General features: G+C 32.5%; 3 protein-coding genes and 1 long non-coding RNA gene across 4 annotated transcripts in view; 3 read left to right on the forward strand and 1 right to left on the reverse strand.

The window, feature by feature from the left end:
- Positions 1-1,567, forward strand: part of LOC145306458 (protein spinster-like) — a 24,242-nt gene extending 22,675 nt beyond the window's left edge. Inside the window, exons 20-22 of the mRNA XM_080148556.1 lie at positions 169-219; positions 779-897; positions 1,422-1,567. Coding sequence (XP_080004682.1) covers positions 169-219; positions 779-897; positions 1,422-1,479 — 228 coding nt within the window. The 3' untranslated portion in view covers positions 1,480-1,567. The remainder of the gene's footprint in view (positions 1-168; positions 220-778; positions 898-1,421) is intronic.
- On the reverse strand, positions 1,513-7,750 carry LOC145306459 (uncharacterized). The gene is made up of 5 exons (XM_080148557.1): positions 7,510-7,750; positions 6,608-6,715; positions 6,037-6,084; positions 4,895-4,948; positions 1,513-2,576 (listed from the first exon to the last, which is right to left on the reverse strand). The coding sequence occupies exons 1-5, from the start codon at positions 7,582-7,584 to the stop codon at positions 2,466-2,468; spliced, it is 396 nt and encodes a 131-aa protein (XP_080004683.1). The 5' UTR covers positions 7,585-7,750; the 3' UTR covers positions 1,513-2,465.
- A 2,463-nt stretch (positions 7,751-10,213) lies between these two features.
- LOC145305505 (uncharacterized) lies at positions 10,214-13,754 on the forward strand. Its single transcript, XM_080147133.1, has 6 exons — positions 10,214-10,309; positions 10,878-11,041; positions 11,640-11,689; positions 12,204-12,286; positions 12,862-12,948; positions 13,658-13,754. The coding sequence occupies exons 2-6, from the start codon at positions 10,878-10,880 to the stop codon at positions 13,715-13,717; spliced, it is 444 nt and encodes a 147-aa protein (XP_080003259.1). The 5' UTR covers positions 10,214-10,309; the 3' UTR covers positions 13,718-13,754.
- Positions 13,709-16,044, forward strand: LOC145305506 (uncharacterized). Its single transcript, XR_013874605.1, has 2 exons — positions 13,709-13,849; positions 14,869-16,044. It is a non-coding gene; the product is annotated as an uncharacterized LOC145305506 (long non-coding RNA).
- The last annotated feature ends 3,455 nt before the right edge of the window (positions 16,045-19,499 follow it).

The following is a 19,499-nucleotide window of genomic DNA, read 5'->3' on the forward strand; positions in this document are numbered from 1 at the left end:
GTCATAGTACGGGGAAAGAAAAAGGGAAGGGGGAAATAAACCTCCTATAAAAGAGATGGGGTATAAAGTATTTCCTGACGTCAATAGAATAGGTAGGCCAAAAGCAATGACATCTATCCCAATTTTGCTAGGGCACTATAGACATCTACATAATTTTTATATTTTTAGGCCATTATTGAAGATATTTGTCCTGACCTTTCCTGTGATGATATAGAGTTGGTAAGCCTCTTGTATTCAGGGATATTAAGGGATAAGACAATGGACGATAAATTGATGGTTGTTGGTTTAAAAGTTTGAACTCAAATTTCAACACACCAATCAAGTACCCACAGTTTTGAGCCAACGAATGAGGAAACATGATTTGGGCACCAGTATAATTTGCTGCCAATTATCCCCTCCCTGACTGACCTTAGAAGATCACTGGTGGCTGCATACAAAGCATTTAAGGTCTTTGATTTTTGAGCTTCTCTCTTGTGGATGTTTTCATCTTTGTTCATTTATTTTTACTTAGTCAACACAATTCATAAAAAGAATATGAGGTAGCTGTATATAGTGCCCTAGCAAAATAGGGATAGATGTCAACACTTTTGACGTGTCAATTCAATTGACATCATGATTAAACCTATTTCCAACCTCTTTTCTATATGGTTTCTTTCCCCCTTCTCTTTCATTTTCCCTGTACTATGCCGTCATTAGAACACGTAAGTCAAACGCGGTGACATCTATCACCATTTGGCTAGGGCACTATGAGGCAAGGGTTTTAGAAATTTATTATCAGGCCAAATACCTGGGTCTACAGCGTGCAATGTACCTGGCCTTTGCCCTCCTGTTTACTGGAGGTGTTCTGTATTGTCTGGCAGTCATCTGGATCAAACCTGAGAAGGAAAAAGTGGACAGGTAAAAAAAAAATTTTGAAACAAGGAATATTTATTTCTCGCATCGTACTATAAACAGCTTTCCGCGGAATGAAATGAAAAATTATAAGATTAAAACAGTTTTCAATTGATGAGAACCAGTTCTAATCCACTGGATATTAATCGGTTTTGAAGCTATACTTGAAAAACAATTCTACCTACAAATATTTTGCTAAACTAAAAGGCCATTATTTTCTTTGCTAAACTACGTCTCAAAATAGATATATTAGAGTAAAACACTAGAGGGGGAAGTGGTTGAATAATGGTATGCCCCCAGGACTTTGTGCCGACACTCAGTTGGGTCTTTGAAAATCAACCATATAGTAATAATATTAACACAGCTAAGTAGCAGAAAAAATTTGCAAGAAGACGAAAAGGGTCCCTGAAAAAGGGGGGCAGGTTATCTGGATATACATCTATACTATAGATCTATTATAGATATGGTTTTTTTTTATTTTTTCGATCCATATTGGTAATGAAGAATTTAATGCAAATCTTTGTATTTAGGTATTTAGAAGCAGAGCTAGCCAAATATTCAGAAGTTGTTGCTTTAAAAGCAAAATAGAACAGTTAATTAAATATTTTTATTTCATAAAATTTTTATGATGTACAGAATTGATTCATTTTGTTAAATAATAAATTTGAAATAATTATTGCAAGTAATTTGATTTGACGAAACTCGAGTATATGTAGCAAAATTTACTTCATGTATAGTAAAAAATAATAGTTATTTCTTTCATCGTATTATAAACGGCTTTCCGCGGCACCTCGGGGCTAAAAAAATCTGGTTTTAATCTTATGATTGTACATTTTTATATTCGCAGAAAGCTGGATATAATACGATGCTAGACATAGTTTTTTCGTATTGATGAGAACCGGTTCCTGTCCACCGGATTCGAATGAATACGAGAATAGTTATTTCTCGCATCGTATTATAAACGGCTTTCCGCGGATATAGAATGTACAATTATGAGATTAAAACTAGTTTTTTTAGCCCCGAGGTGACGAAGTCACCGGCTAAAAAAAACTTGTTTTAATCTTATGATTGTACATTCCTAAATTCGTAGAAAATTGGGTATAATAAGATGCTAGACATAGTTTTTTCGTATGGATGAGAACCGGTTCCTATCCACCGGATTCGAATGAATACGAGAAAACATATTCTATAGTCAACTGACTGAATTTTATGAAAATGACCTTTTTATTATAAGCAAATAAAAAATGGCATCAATGCATCAAAACAGCAATCACAAAAAGACTTTATTTCATTTTAATCATAAATTAAAATGAAGGATAATTGTTGAATTTTTTATGAGGTTCAAATAAAATTAAGATAACTGCAAAAGTTATAGTTATTTTTAGAATATAAAAATTAATCTTATACCACAAAGTTTAACAAAATTGGTACTTTTTACAAATAATTAAATGTGTTTAGCAACTCAATAAGTTCGTCTGTCATGCTACATATAATAATATTTTAATAATTTCAGAAAAATAATTTTATCACATTAAATCATAAAAGGAACATACATCTGGAATTTTGCAATGAGTTTAGGTACATGCTCGCATGTAATCACAGTTCTTTCCCAATTTCTTGAATTTCTGTGTTGGTCTATGAAATTTGACCATGTAGGCACAGGTTTCATCACATGATTCAACACACTGAAAACAGTTATTGTCATAAATTGGAGAATTTAATAAGTTAAAAGAAAGGAGGAGGTGGAAAAGGGGTTTGGGTAAAGTCCCTTTCGTGGCAATGCCTCTTAATGGGCGTTTCTTCGTATTTTCACAGTAGCTTTCTTATAATTTTAGCTCCTTCGGTGGTGTTCCATCCCTGCGGTGCCAATTGCCTTAAAGGGCGAATATAGGTTTGATATAATATGAGCTTATTTCAAAGGTGCCATTATATAGATTATAAATAACTTAAAGATATTGACATATCTAATTGTATAAGTCTGTTTATAGCTTAAAACCTGTCTAACTCAAAATAATATTATGTAATTAGTGTGGTTCCCTAAGAACTCAAACACCCTAGCATCACACAAGGCTTCGTAGCAAGGTTGAAATAAAAAGCTTTCGTTAAAGGATAGTCGTAATAACGTGGAAACCAATTAATCAGGGGTAAATATACCCATCTTCTACCTTCATACAAATTATATAAAGTAAAATATTTAAAAGTTTAAAAAAACATCAAATAATGTAAAAAGTAAAAAAAAAATAATTGATAAAATTTTCTTGGAGGAAGAATGATTTCAAATCCCTGTTTTTTTAAGGTTCGTGTGTGTGTGTGTGTTAAAATGGCGTACTTGAGGGTTTTTATATTTTCCAGAATTAACCAATGATCTTTGTACAGAAAATAAACTTTAAGACGTATTTTTTACCCTAGTCAAAACTATTGGCGTACTTTAACGCAAATTAATTTTACTTTTTTTAAAAATTGAATTAAAGAGTATATAATCTAAAATATTAAACATTTAAATTATCATTTAAGATGCGGGCCATTGTAATAGTCAATCAAACTTAAGCAAAATAGTAAAAAAAGTCTTGTAAAGGGCTAAAATAAACCGTTTGTCGTCAATCTCATTTATCATATGTTCAATTGAAACAGAAAATTGCAAAATCTACTTAAGGATTTTTTTGAATTTTTAAATTTGGCGTAGATATTCTAAAAGTATGAAATGGCACCTTTCATATAAGCTCATATCATATCGAACCTATATTCGCCCTTTAAGGCGCTTTGCCACGAAATGAACTATATCCGGAGTTTTTAACCCCTAAAACATAACACCCCTGATTATACCCCCTCAAAATGTTTAGAAGTACGATTAGATTACCCTACAAATTTTTAAAAACACTCATCTAAATCCCACCAAAAAAAAACTTGAATGGGAGAATATAATTCGAATGAACTGACAAAATGCTGTATTCCTAATTAAATAATTTAAATAACATCAATTTCTTATCCAAGAGAGAAAGGAAGAGAGACTAATTTGGATGAACTCTAGGTGCACTTGAGGAGGGGGAGTTGAATCCCAAGACACATTTTTAAAATTTAGATTCAAAAAAGTAAAAAAAAAATTGGTAGGTGTTTCCCCCCACCCCATTTTTTTATTTTTTATTTTAATAATAATTTTATTTTTTTTGGGGGGGGGGCAGCAGTAATTTTTTTGGAGCGATTTCTCTTGGAGAGTGGTAGTACCCTCCCACAAAATAGTTATAAACCTTCCCGGGACATATGAGAAGCTACCCTGTTAAGGAGAACCCGATTGGTCCAGCGGTTAGCAAGATCATTCGTACAAACAAACAAACAGACAGACATTGTTCTACTTTGTATTATATATAGACTACAAGAAATGATGATTATCAGAGAAATAGGAATATTATATGATTTGAAATGTCCGTCTGTCCCTATGTCCGTAAGAAACGTTTTGGAGGAAACGTGAATTTCTCGGCTCCTATTCAAGATAGATAGCTGAAATTTTTAATAAAGATTCTTTTAACATATGCCCATCTAATCTATACATTGTTTTGTCCATCTGTCTTTTATTTGGGGTGCTAGATCGATTCCTAGATTTTGAAGTTTTCATGATTTTTCAACTCCTTTTCAAGATAGAGGGCTGAAATTTTCACTAAGTTTCATTAAAATTTGTCTATTAATTGGGGTGCTAGATTAATTCCTAGATTTTTAGATTTTCGTGGGTTTTTTTCTATTCCTATTTATTCGGTATTGAATACTTCTCATATTCTATAAAGTTTCATTAAGATTTGTTTATCAATTGCTGTGCTTGATCGATTCCTAGATTTTAAATTTTTCGTGATTTTAAAGGTTGCATGATTTTTAAGTTTTAGTGATTTCCCTATTTCATCAAGTTTAATGTTTATTGTATGACACTGCTTTATAGTAAATTTTTCCCCGATATCCATTCATAATTTTTGAGCATCGCTACTTATAGTTATTGCATATGAAAAATATGAATTACCCATTCACTTGGCTTGAGTGTGGTTGTTAATGCTGGCCAATCCCCAACAAAAGTCTAAATTTATATTATGTAATTAAATCTTTATTAAAATATTAAAAATACTAGCGGCTTCGCCCCTGGCCTCTAGGGGCGAAGCCGCAATTGGTTTGATCAACCTAATTTTTCGTGTTTTGAATTTAAAAGAAAAATTAAAGTATTTAATTTTTTATTTTGGGGGGGAATTATTTCTTTTTGGGGGGCGGGGATGGGGGTGTCGCATCCCCCCAAAAAATGGTTATAAACCTTCCGGTACCTATGAGAAGCTACCCTGTAAAGGAGAACCCGATCACGATCGGTTTAGCGGTTAGCAAGATCCTTCGTACACAGATACAGACAGACCTAGTTCATCTTTGTATTATAGATAAGTTATCAAGAAAAAAAATTTAAATTTGAATGATAATAAATGAGATAACTTAACTATACCACAAATGTATTAAATGGCTTTGCTTATCTTCATTTATCATTTTATCCAGGGAGTAAGGGAGGGGACAATGGGCAATTAATTCAATATAAGAGCTATCAAAGAAAGGGCATGAAATCCAGTTTAATCCAATAAATTTGTAGGAAATTATAAAGGGATTGTTAATTCAATAATAGATTTCCATAGCGTCATGTAAAGTGAAATCACAACTTGTTTTTGATGAAATATATTGAGGTTTTTTGGTGTGATTTTTATATTAAAAGATTATTGGACCCGGCCAGCTGCTAGCAAGAATATGACTGCCCCTTTTTATTCTGTTTATTTCCCTTGCCCCTTGCCCCCACCTCCCTTCTCCCTTCTCCCCGTCTGCTACATTCCAAACTAACACAACGAGTGTTTATTTCCCTTCCCCCCAATTCCCGTATCCCTTCTCCCCGTCTGCAATATTTAAAACATTCATAACGAGTAGCGGCATTCTATGCGCAAGTCCCCAAACTCAGTCAGAAACTGCTAAATTCTTGCACATTCCCTTTAAGCCAGTCCCCAAAGTCTGAGACTCCTAAAAATTGAATATTCGATTCATTGTCCCCTCCCTTACTCCCTGATTTTATCTATCTAATTTAATTTTTCTTGAATTTGAAGTATAAAAGAAGAAAAGCTAATATTATAAAAATAAACTTACTATGGGATAGCGTAGTACAAACCAATAAATTTCTGTATCTCCAGATAACTACAACAAATACAATCGGATCATGGAAAGAAAACGAAGTTGCCGGTTTCGTCGTTTTTTCACAGTAGCCTTTCTCCTATTTCTAGCCCCTGCGGGGGGATCTAGCCCTGTGGGGCAACTATTAACATTTACTTAACCTAGCCTAACCTAAAATAACCCTTCAAAAGCTACTGTGAAAATACGATGAAACCGTCAACTTCGTTTTCTTTCCATGATCCATAAAATCCTATTTACTCAGGAAAAAGATAAGGTACTTCTAACAATTCTATAAAGTAGTAAGCTTTTTTTGTCTGTAGCGAAGGATCTCGCTAATCACTGAACCGATATGGTTCTCCTTTACAACGAAGCTTTTTATATATCCGGAGAAGGTTTTTAACTATTTATGGGGAGGGTGTCTCCACTTTAAGTGTCCCTAGAGGATTCTAGGTGCGTAGCCGCTAGTAACTCTATATTTCTGTATGTATGGAATAAAACTATAATATCTGGGATAGCCTAGCAAACTTTATAGGATATGGCATATTACCTTTTCATAAAGTCCTTGTTCAGTTAAATCATACTTCATTTTACAATCAGGTCTATCTATTACAACAGACTGAAGTACTTTGTGATGATGGTCTGTCAAATTTTCTACCTGAATTATTTATAACAAATATTAGAGTAAAACACTAGAATGAGAAATGGTTAACTAACTGTATCTCCCCATAGCAACCGCCTTGTACTACAACCTTTCTATTGGGTCATTGAAAATCAACCAATGGTATCGCTTATATTAACATAGCCAATTAGAAGAAAATAATTTAGAAGCTGACGAAAGAGGTCTTTGAAATAGGAAGTTTTCTGTATATACATCTATGCTATAGATCTGTTTAACAAATAAAGTTCCTAATTAATAAAAGAACATAATTGTCTCTCAAACTTTAATTTATGTAATCTAGTTATATTTTTTCATACAATGAATATTATTATGTAAGAAGTCATATTTATATGAATAGGGGACCTAACGCCCGCGTAAAAAAAATTTCAAATTTGGAAACAAACTTCCTAACAGATGATTATACTTAATCTTGACAAAGAGTAGGAACACTTCAAACACATTTTGGTATGAAAAAAACCTTTTTTAAATTTTATCTATTGAACAATTGAATATCTATAAAATAAAGTACTGCTTTACGACATTATATAGTCATTCATAGTATGAATCAAAAGTGACAAAATATAAGGAGCGTCCAAGGGGAGAGGGGTGTAAAAGGTTGATAACCCTAAAAAATTTTTTTTTAACTCCCCCCCAAAAAAAAAAAAAAATCTTGGACGTCCTTACAAAATATAATTTAAAAAAATCTTTGTTTGCTTGAAGTTAAATAGACTTTTTGTCTGATTGACTAATATGGGTATTAAATCTATTTATAAAAATTAAACATGCTAAACCTTTTGCCATTGTGAGTTGATCAAACTTATTGCAGAAATTATCAAGAAAATTTTTAGCAGACCAACTTGCCACATTGTTCTCTTACTATTACTTCTGTTGAACTGATTTTTTGTTTTACAAATTGAATTTACATTTTATAAGATTGTATTGAAATAATTTTACAAATAATTTAATGTTTAATAACATGCATATAAAGAGTTATCAAATATATATTACTTAATGTGAGGTGTAGAGTTACAGGATCAATACAAATCCAAATTACTATAAAAAGTGTCCATTTTAACAACTATAAAGGAAACTGTATAATTCAACTATGAACTCTGGCCGCGGCGCTCGGCACTTTTGCCTGCCTAGCTGCAGCGCTCGGCCCCCTAGCCTATAACCTAACCTAACATAATTGTAACAAAAATTGTAATTCTCTGCAAGCGTCATAGAGGATAACGCCAAAAATTACTAAAGTCACCAAAGTTGTAAGGCTAACGAATAAGAAATCGTTATCATAAATTTGTGGGGGCTAGTTTAATAAACAGCCCATTGTTCTCTCTCTCTCTCTCTGTGGATAAATAGCTATAAATACAGCCTTATAGGAAGACTTACTTTAATTAAGGCTAACTAAAACTCAGATATGTACAAAAACAGATAGGCTTACATTCAGTCTTAGATACATGATTTGTCAGTCCGTCTCTCTATCTTTCAATATCTTTTATGAATCCAGAATTTTCCCTTTCTCTCTCCAGTAGTAACAGTTATGAACAAGGATGACAATATCCATTAAAGCAAAGCTCTGAAACGGTAGGACAAACGAACATTAACACTTGTAGAGTGTCAGAAATTAATAATCAAAATAAAATGTATAAAAGTAAGCAAATTTGTTGAAAAACTACTTAAATACAGAATAATAAATAAGAACATACTCACATTTTTAAAATTGATCATAGAGATGCTTTGCTTAAAACATTGTACTTTGTTGTCCAAGGAATGAGTATTCCAAAAGTCAGATCAATCGGATTATTATATTACATAAAAATTTGTTGTTAAAATAGTTAAAAGTCAACATGTTTAACGTACGGACATTCTGGTAACGATTATAGAGTTGCTACGCTTTCTAAACCGTACCTAACTACAACAAGTTTGGAAAGTTTGAAATTGATAGGACAATTCTAACATGCCTAAACTAACGTAAAAAGCTATCCGTTTCATACGGACGTACGGACATACGTAAAGACAGGCCGACCCTAATTATAGAAAAGCTTCGCTTTTACAAATAAAAAAATGCATAAGTTGAAACAAATATATGTATCAACAGAATTGATATATTATTATTTGGATGTTGCACCAGATTTTCATTTACTCTGATACTCGCAGCTGGCTAAAATAACGACCCCCCCGCCCACATCCTTTATCCCACATCCTACCCTCCTACTGTATGAACAAACTGCCCAAAAATTAGGTCCATGTAAGCAACCAAAATTGACGACAAATTTATATATTAACATATTCTGTATATCTAGTATCAACAGGTAGTAAGAACCGTTAGATCTAAATTTAGAAAATAAAATAAACAAACCTTAACAATTTTATTCGGAAATTTTCATAACACTTTTTGTTTTTAGAATCCTAGATTTTTATCTTCTTAGTAAGGTTTTATTTTCGATTGCGATTACGCTAACAACACAACCGATTGAGGTCCCTGTTTTTTGGGAAGCTTATGGTTTTAGGCTATTTTCTGCCTTTCTCTCTTATAGGGTAGGGAAGCAGTCACTTGAAAGTTAAATATTTTTAAAACCTTTATTTGGTTTGGGGCAGAGTAATTTTATAAGAGTTCATTCTTAGTTAAAATTATAACTTCTATGAGGGTTTATGCAATTATAATTAAATTTTTACAATTTTCGTCAAAACAATCCACGATTTGTGCATATCTTAACAATTTCTGTATTTCTATTATTACACAAGTATTATTATGCGTTGCAATTTCCCTCTTTCTGATAACCACTGGTAACTTCCCCATTTTAAACTATCACCTTCCTCTCCCCCTACCAAGCGTACAGCGGTCAATCTAACCTAAGTACAGTTACAGGATATTTTACCCCTCCCCTCTTTTATCAGTGCAACAATTCTTAAGTTTCCCTCTTTATAAAAGGCATATTGATGGCCTAGGTTGGGTTTTTAACAAAATTGTAGTATTTGGATTTAAACATATTAATAGAACTTAATAAAAGAAATGTTTTTTTTTCGATTATACTTTCAATAGTATCTCCTTTTCCAAAGAAAACAGTATTAACATAAAGAGTTTTATGTTATTATGTCAATGTGCCTCAAAAACTGGAAAGATCCACTTTAAACTTAACAAATTTTATCAAGTAAAATTGTTTGTAATCGAAGAGCTATGCCTTAAAATAGATGTGCTGAATTTTGATGTGTTTATCTAATGTAGGAAATGATAGAAAATAGCAAAATGATTCATATTTTATTAGAGTAATAATATGCCTCACCCAAACAAATAATCTATTATGCTTGCACTCGCGTTGGTTTTAAGCTATTTTACAACTGTAGAATGCATTTACGCTAAATGCGTCATTTATTGCAATCACGGTCAGACATCCAGGTTTGTTGCTATAAATTAGTTAGCCTACAAATAGCGCTTTTGTTAGAACACTTTTGGTATGGGTGTGTACCGGCACGGCGCCAAGGCCAACTAGGCTAGGTATAGGTAAGTATGCGTTGACCGTTATAATAACCATTCAGTTTAGTACTGACTTTCAAAGTTGCACAACTTAAGTAACCCTACATAAATTTAAGGTAAGATGAATATGTATACTTAATTGATTTTTATCAGAGTTTAATTTCAAGACAGGCGGCTGTGCTCCTTGGATCTAGGGGCACTGCAATCCAGGGAAAGCATAAAGCCATTGGGAGACTTATATCTTAAATTAAATAGCCTAAAACCATCCAGAGACATATATGAAGCTTTTTCAATATTGGAAATTTAAAATTAGGTCCTAGGACATATGGGTTTATCAGAGAGAGAGAGAGAGAGAGAGAGATAGAGAGAGGGGACAATGGGGTGTTTATTATACTTGTTCCAAAAGTTTTATAATAACTCCTCTTATTCCTTGCCTTGAACAACTTTGGGGACTCAAGTGAATTTCGATTGGTTGATTCATAAAGTTGAGTGTTCAAACGTTTCAACAACTTAATTTTATCTACAGAAGGGATTATTTTGTGTTCATCATTGGGGATGTAAATAAAATAATTTTTTTTTTGGCCTTTGTCTTATCCCTTGTGCTCCCTTGGTTTTAGGCTATTTTTTTCTGAACTACTAGTAGAAGACGGTAATATAAAAGTTATACTTATTTTCTTGTTTTAGATGAAGCTGTTTATGTTAGCCTGTCTTGTTGGTTTAGCCGCTGCCGCTGTCGAGGAGCAGCCAGGAGCAGCTGAGCAGCCGCGCCAGGGGCTAGTGGAGCAGCCACAACAGTATTACTATCCCTCACAACCATATCCATACCTTCAAAATAGAAATGCCGTCGGGTAAGGAATAGTCATTTATCGCATCGTATTATAAACAGCTTTCCGCGGATATAAAATGTACAATTATAAGATTAAAACCAGTTTTTTTTAAGCCCCGAGATATCGAAAGCACGGGCTAAAAAACTGATTTTTTCTTAAGATTGAACATTTTTATATTCTTAGAAAAATGGATATAATAAGATGCTATACACAATTTTTTTCGTATGGATGAGCACCGGTTCTAATCCACCGGATATTAATCGGTTTGGAATAAATACGAGAAATATGTATTTAATTTTATCGTGTAGCGCAGATGTACTCTATAAATAAGTAATATTTAATGCCATACGTTCGTTTTTACTCTGTTCTAAGCCCTGAAACAATAATAATTAAGAAACCTAACCTAACCTAACCTACCTGCTAAAAAAGCTTTATAAAAACGGTTAAAATTAACTTTACAGCGGTCAACCAGATAATATTATTTTTTCTCTTTTTTTATTTTAAAAATTACAAAATAAATGGGGGAGAAGGAGTGGTTATACTTGCGATTTAAAGAATTTCCCCACATTTTTTTGCTATTGTTGTTGAAAATATAAAAATGTGTGTGGTATTGTTTCAGGGCTCAAGAACAGAGAACTGGGTTATTTTCCATTCCCGGATCTTATGCTACAGGGATACTACATCACAATTTTTATTCACATTTTTTCTCAAAATAGGGGTTGTCTTCCCCCTCTCACCCTCCCCAGAAAAATAATATAAAACCTCCTCAAGACTAGTAGATATATTTTCTGATACGAAAAGAAAGAAATTAATTGACTAAGAATTGCTGCGCTAATTTTGGAATTTTGTGATTTTGATTTTATATGAATGCTCGTTTTTTATGACAACTTAAACATTTTTATAAGGTTGTAAAAAGTACTAATTTAATAAATATAAAAAACATAGCAAATTAAGACCGGAAAGATGAAATGAAAATGCAGGAAAAAAATATGCCTTTTTTAAATTGTATGCTGGATGCTTATTTATAAATGGAATCTTCATTAAAAATTACAATTGTCTATCTTACATAGCAGCCAAGAAAATTGCACTTTCCTCATAGTATTAAGGACAGACGGACATATCAAGTTAAAGAGCAGCATCGCTACTGCCAATGCTAAATTGTGAGTATCTTGTGTCTCCCTGGCAGGGCTGGTCACAACATTCCTATTCGTCCTGGGAGTTATCCTCTTCATGGACTTCATCCTTGGTGATGTCAACATTCTTCAGGCATGCTAGGATTTTCCAATATTACTTTGGGCACTTTCACATAAAGTTCCCTGTTGAGCACTGGTATCCCCCCTCCCCCTTCCCCTAAGGAGGTCTAAACTTTATTTTTAAGGTGGGTAAGGCGGAAATGGGGGAGGGGGGTTGAGGTAATCTATTTGTAAAATTTTGAGGGGGTAATCATGAGTTTAACTGTTTAAGGGGGGATAAACACCCCTTTACCCCAAACCCCCTTGAAATCATGCCCCACCTTTATTATTTTCTAAATGAATAAAAAATCCGAAGGGGGCTGTTTTTTTTCGTTTGTTTGCTTTAGGTTAGGGTAGGGGTTTGTCGCAGGAATTTTTAAAAATAAAATCAACCAAGTTTTTATGTCAAGTAATCAGAGAACGCAATTATAAAACTTTGGGTACCAGTGTATATTTACATTCAAACCGCACCTATATACCCATTTATTTCTCCCTGTATTCAACAGATTAAAATTTTGTTGATTTATCCAGTTTTAAAAAATCCATTGATTAATCTATTCCCCTTACAATCTATATATTCATTCAAATCCTTAAAACTGCCTGTATCAGACAATAATGGGCCGTGCAGGACGTAGCTACATGCCAGCTGTTTTACAAGAGCTGGAATCCACTAACATTATATCAGCTGCCAATGAGGTGAGCTACACTTTTTTTTAAATCAAAGCTTTTCTATTATTAGGTTCGGTCCGTCCGTCAGTCCGTAACGGTTAGCTTTTTTCGTTAATTCAAAAGTTATAATTGTCCTTTCGCTTTCAAACTTTGCATGGTGATTCCTGTAGTAGTTAGGTAGGATTTAGAAAGCGTAGCAACTCTATAATCGTTAGCACGTAAATTTTAAACATGATGATTTTAACTTTTTTTTAACAGCATACTTTTATGCGATATTATTTTTTTTAATCGATCTGATTTTTGGAGTACTGATTCTTAAGACAACAAAGTACAATTTTATGAGCGTAGCATATCTATAATCAAGTCCAAAACATTAAAATCAAGTTTCCTTAAACATTATACATAACATTTACCATGTCGTGCTAGGAATCGTTATATCAAAAATCACATGAATAGGATGATTATTTCACATAAAATTTTTTGGCAAAAAGTAAAAAAATAGCATGTATAAAATAGACGTACGGACTTTCTGTTAAAGATTATAGAGTTGCTACGCTTTTTAAATTGTACCTAAGTGTTATAGGAATGAAGAAAGTACAAACCAACCCTAATTATAGATAAGCTTCGCTTTTAAAAATTGTTTGCTGTTGTTTTCTTTTAAATTAAATAATAATTTAGAGATTTTCTCTAACTTCAATAATTCTACTTGAAAAAATAATTTTTATTTTTATTTCAGTTGTACACTGCGCTAGAGAAGTATAAGAGTTTCAACGAGAATGTGCCAAGAAGCTTCTAATCGCTCAGGATTGCTATGTTTAAACCAACAAATAAGTTATAGAGTAGCTACGCTACGGAAAATATAAGCAAAGTGTAAATATGTACAGACATATGTATTAAAGATGTACAGTAATTTCAATTAATTTAATAGGTATTTTTAATTAATTTTTGATAACTTTTTTTTGGTAGCTGTCTGTAGTGCCCTATCAAAATGGGGATAGATGTCCCAACATTTGGCCTATCTATTCTTTTTACATCAGGAAATACCCTATACCCCATATCTTTTATAGGGGGTTACTTTCCCCATTCCAAATCTTTTTACCCTCTACTATGACGTCAATAGAATATGTAAGCCAAAAGCTGTGACATCTATCCCCATTTTGCTGGGGCACTAAACACAGCTACGTTTTTTTAACAAGAAATTAAACAAATAAAGTAAATTTTTGGCCCTTTAACACGGATTACCTTGCTAGCACTGATATCACCCCCCTATGTTTTTAAAAGTAATTGAAAAGTTAGGAAAAACTAACCCCTCACCCCATTTTCAATTAATTTTAAAAATAAAGGATTTTTAAAAGCGGGCTCACACTGCTCAATAAGTTTTTTGTGTAAAAGTCCAAAATATTCTTTTTGTGTGTAATAGAAAAGTAGGATCTACTGCAGTTGACGGTAAAATATTGCTGGTAAGCAATATTTCTAAAAATCTATGAATTTTAAAGGCTGCTAGCTGCCAAACGGCTGAACGTACAGATCATGCCCGCACACTGTTTTAAGCGGCATAATAAGGCCTACAAATAATCTGGAATAGCCATATATCAATAATGCATAATTATCTCGCAGTGCAGAGAAATGCGCGAAAAAGACCTATTTTACGCATTTTTTCTTCAGTGAAGCTTTCCCTGTGCATAATTGGATCTTGGCTCTTCCAGATTATTAGTAGGCCTTCTTATGCCGCTTAAAATGGTGTGCGGGTTTGATCTGTACGTTCAGCCGTTTGGCAGCTAGCAGCCTTTAAAATTCATAGATTTTTGGAAATATTGCTTACCAGCAATATTTTACCGTCAACTGCAGTAGATCCGGAAAGTAAGTATGTAAGCGTCTTTTAAGATTCTGTAAGCTCTTCTGACAGAGTTATAGTCAAATAGATGTTCTTTATTGATTTTTTTTCAGGGTTGGTGGTGAATTATCTTTCGAAAATCCTGTTGATTTCTCCTCTTTTATGCCCTCCAACCTCATCACCACCATGATCTACGCCCTCGGCATCCTCTCCCTGGTCAACCTCATCCTGGGCCTCATCCCCGACGAGACTGTGCGCGCGTCGGCTGAGGAGCGCGCAGAGGCCGTTGACACCCCTGCAGACACCGCCGAGGGACGACAGCTGACGGAACCGTTGGCCAAAACTGTGTTTGCGGCGATTTCAAAGTTGGCTGAATATTATGATTAATTGAATTAAAACTTTTTTTTTATTTTTGTATATACAAAACTGTATTTTAAAACCAAAAAAATATTTGGCATTCGTAACTTTTTATGGCATTATATTAACTGTAATTTTTATATAAAAACCTTATGTATTTTTATGAATGGTAAAACTTATCTAATTTTTAACTCAAAACAAAAAAAATGATTCAAAGTTACCACTAATGAAGTGGTAATACCCAGGGAGAAGGAGGGAGGGGACATTGGACTGTAAATTACACTAGTTCCCAAAGTTTACAACCACGTTATCCTATTCGTTGGCTTAAACATTTGGTCACTTTTATTAAATTGTTGGTTTTAGACTAGACAATATTCAAACCATTCTAATCTTCAATTTCAATTTCCATTGGAGATAAATTTTAGGTATTTATATAGATTTATTGTCCATTGTCTTATCCCTCTAGATTCCTGTCTGGTAACCCTCACCCCCACGCTATACTGAATAGTGCCATATTATTGGATTAAAGTGGGACACCTGTTTTACATTATTAAATTTCCCGCCCCTTTTTTCGACTATTAGATAATTTTTTACCATTTGTATTCCTGGCCGGAACCTGACCAGTGATATAGAGTTTCCCATCTTTAAAAGCATCCTTAAAATCAGGTATGGCTCTTAGAATCCAATCCATTACCGCTGAATTAAAACCGGTTCTGAGCCATACTGAAAAATCAAGTATTATAGAGAGTTTTCCCCTAGGTATAACAAAAATATTTAAAGGATTAACTAAAGTTTTTATCAAACTGTTATTTAGTATCCGCAGAAAACTGTCTATAATACGATGCGATAAATTTAAAACGGGACCTCCAGTATAACTAAATTTAATTGTAACTTTTATGTATAACTTTATGAAAATAAATTTGAAAATTGTATACTTTTGTTTTCATTTTGACACATGCAAAGCTTGTTCTATAACTCTTGAAAATGATCTTCCTTCAAGCATAACCTGATATTTCATGAAAAATTAGTGTTATTTCAGCAATTAGTAAATAATAATTTTCATACAGTTTAGTGCAGCTTATATCAACAATGAAATTAATTCGGGAAAAAATCACGAAACCTATACGTGTTTTTCAGCTGTAATTGGGTGGCCACACATCGTAAAATTGACGACCTTCTCCATTTGCCCCCCCCCCCCCCCGAAATATTATTTTATATGTATTTTGCTTTTTGGTTATACCTTATACCTGAGTTTAGTGGCGTCGTCCAAAGAAATATTTACTCCCCCACCCCCCCTCCTATTGTTTTATGTCTAAGTTTTTTTTTCAAAGAATTGAGAACTTTTAAAACCAACTCGATTTTAATAATATTATCCTATGTCTTATTTCTAATAAAAAGGTAGAGTTTTATGTTTGTCTTTTAAGATCTTGTAAACCAAGTGAATTAATTTATTTCTTCATTTTAGGGAAGTTGAGTATCTGGAGTCAGGATAGTTTTATGCTATTTTCCTGTAGCATAATTTTAATCATTGCGCTTCTGATGGACATTTTTTTCTTTGTAATAAATCATCTAAGACATCCTAAATCTATTTTAAACTTAATTTTTAAGTGTTTTTATTCGTAGTATCGTAGTTACCTTATGATTAGGGGCAATCTCGCTAACCGCCTTTAAAATTATAATCTGAAATGGAGTCGGCTACTCCCCCCCCCCCCTTTCTTTAAGGTCCACTAGAGGCCTCTAAGAGCGTAGCCGTTAGTGTACAAGAAAGAACTTAGTACCTATAATTAAAATTGTTTGTATGTATAGCTAAATGTTTAAATTATATAATATAAACTGCGAACCAAAAAGATAGGCAAATCTGAATTTGCAGAATAGCAGCTTTAATATTCATTTAGGTTGATTTTACTGTAAATATAAAATGTAGATGCATCTTTTGGTTACAAGTTTCCACTGTTATTTTTTTATTAATCAGCACCAATGAAGCACAAGATCTCAAAAACAGCATTTTGGGTAAAAACTGGTGAACCAAAAAGATATGCAAATCCAAAACAAATTAATTAAAAAAACGATTTTTTTGCACTTTTCTTCTGTTTTAAAGACTGATTCTGATAAATTAACAATTTTATAAGGGATTTATGCAATTATTATTATGAAATGATAAGGTAGAAATTAAAGATTTTTAAAAATAAGAAATATTAGGAAAAAAGAAATTCGACCCCTATCACTTAAGAGGACAGTTGCTGACCTCCAGTCTTATGGATGAAGCTAAATACATATTAAAAATAATAATTACTCCCAAAAGTATACAAAAATTACTTTTAATGTGTAAAAAAAGTCCGTTTTAAATTCTTGATTTTGAGGATGATGGCCTTTAAGATGCTCCTATGGATAGTGATGGTGAGCCAAATGTTATCAAAGTGCATGACCATGATGACAACTTATACATTGTACTATGGTCCAATTTTTGTATTCATAGCAGCCTCCAGCCAAGCAGTATTTATAAAGAAAAATAAAATGCAATTTTAATTACTCCAATTCATAAGGTAATTACCATAGTTTTTAGAAGATGTTTATATTTCTTGACGTCAGGCTCCATTGGAGATTGCTATTACTACAAAAAATGGTACATAGGTTGATAGACAAGTTGTTGTAATGGGCATGTACTTAGATAACATTTAGCTCACCATCATCACCAATAGGAGCATCAGAAAGGACATCATCCTCAAAATCAAGATTTTAAAATGTTTTTTTTTAACACATTAAAAAGCATTTTTGTATACTTTTCAGGGTAATTTTTTATCTTTAACATGTATTAGGCTACATCCATTAAACTGGAGGTCAGCAGTTTTAAGAGTTCCTAATATAAATGTACAGTGAAAATTAAAGCTTTTATTGGAAAATATTTATTTTTTCTCTAATTAAAAGATATTAGATAAGGTTATGACTTATAAGTAAAGACAGCCAAAATTACTCCTTATAATAAGGATATATATTGGGAAATCATCAATCACTGTACCATTGTTGAGCAAATTTTAAAAAATTTAATGTTTTCAAAAGGGTGTGCAAAAAATACTTCCAATTTTAAAACGCGGTGTTTGTTAATGGTAGAAAAATATATTTGGCTTTTAGATATACACATATTTATTTTTATACTGTTTGTACTTTTTTTTCTTATTTCCTTTCAATATTTCTCAGCACATAGTACTCTGAATTGAGATTTGTCATTAAATGAAAAGGTTAAAACTAACTATTATACTTATTTACTTTCTTTTATTAATCTTTTATTAACTTTCTATAAAAATATAGCATCACAATTAACTCTTTAAAAAAATTTAAATAAATAAGCCCTTCTTTACTTTCAAATACCAGTATACCTAGCAATTCATTAACTTAAAATGTTTTATGATAAAAATAACTCAACTGAATATTACAGATAGCCATGAAATGCGTTTATAACAGCATTTGCATATTTTTGACCAAAATTACTTCTTTGTACCATTGTCTCATGAGGTAACAAGTCTTTTGGTGTTAACACAAATGAGATAACTCTCAAATTCTATCTTTGTAATTACATCCATGACAGAGAAAAACTTTCGACATTATTTCTAGCACATTTCCTCGTTCTTTCCATGAGAACATGTGTCTTGCCTAAAATTTCATAAAGATCCGCCGCCTTTTCCCCACCATCCGTCGAATGCCAAGTTCAGCTGCGGCCGCCGAAATTTATATTTTAAGAAAAAGAATGAACGCCCCACAGTGCGATCTTTAGAAAAAAATTGGGACATCCAAAAAATTTTAAATCGACTTTTATCTATCCTAGGACCTAATAATTAAGAGATATAAGTTTTCCGGAATTTTAATGTAGGGAGTAGATTTAAAATCTGCATCAAATTTTAAGGATTTTTTTTTATAAAATTCGTTTTTTGTAAAATTCTTTATCTAAAAGCGAAAATACATTTTAAGTTAATTAATTTTGACCAATAGGATAGGTGGATTTTAAACTACCTGCGCTCTAATTGGTTGAATGATGTACGCCATCCAATCAGAGCGCAGATTTTTTAAATCCACCAATCACAGATGCCAAAATTAATTAACTTAATTTGTATTTCCGCTTTTAGATAAAGAATTATACAAAAAACGAATTTTATAAAAAAAATCCTTAAAATTTGATGCAGATTTCAAATCTACTCCCTACATTACAATTCCGGAAAACTTATATCTCTTACTAATAATGGCTGTAAGTAAACAGCTAGAAAAGAAATTTTTGAAAAAATATTAATTTTTAGATTAGATTAGATTAGATTTATTATTCTTGGGTGTACATACATAGAAAAAAAAACAACAAAATAATAAATGAATTAAATGAATATTATATACATTTATATAT

The sequence above is a fragment of the Acartia tonsa genome, chromosome 14, assembly GCF_053477335.1.
Source record: "Acartia tonsa isolate MP-2025a chromosome 14, ASM5347733v1, whole genome shotgun sequence".
Lineage (NCBI taxonomy): Eukaryota > Metazoa > Arthropoda > Copepoda > Calanoida > Acartiidae > Acartia > Acartia tonsa.

Coding starts and splice junctions, on each gene's coding strand:
- LOC145306459 (XM_080148557.1), bottom strand. CDS start 7,584: ATGTGGCAAGTTGGTCTGCTAAAAATTTTCTTGATAATTTCTGCAATA. Junction 6,716..7,509: donor TCAACTCACAATGGCAAAAG/GTTTAGCATGTT, acceptor TAAATAATTCAG/GTAGAAAATTTGACAGACCA. Junction 6,085..6,607: donor AACAAGGACTTTATGAAAAG/GTAATATGCCAT, acceptor TATTTGTTGTAG/TTATCTGGAGATACAGAAAT.
- LOC145305505 (XM_080147133.1), top strand. CDS start 10,878: ATGAAGCTGTTTATGTTAGCCTGTCTTGTTGGTTTAGCCGCTGCCGCT. Junction 11,042..11,639: donor CAAAATAGAAATGCCGTCGG/GTAAGGAATAGT, acceptor GTATTGTTTCAG/GGCTCAAGAACAGAGAACTG. Junction 12,949..13,657: donor TTATATCAGCTGCCAATGAG/GTGAGCTACACT, acceptor TTTTTATTTCAG/TTGTACACTGCGCTAGAGAA.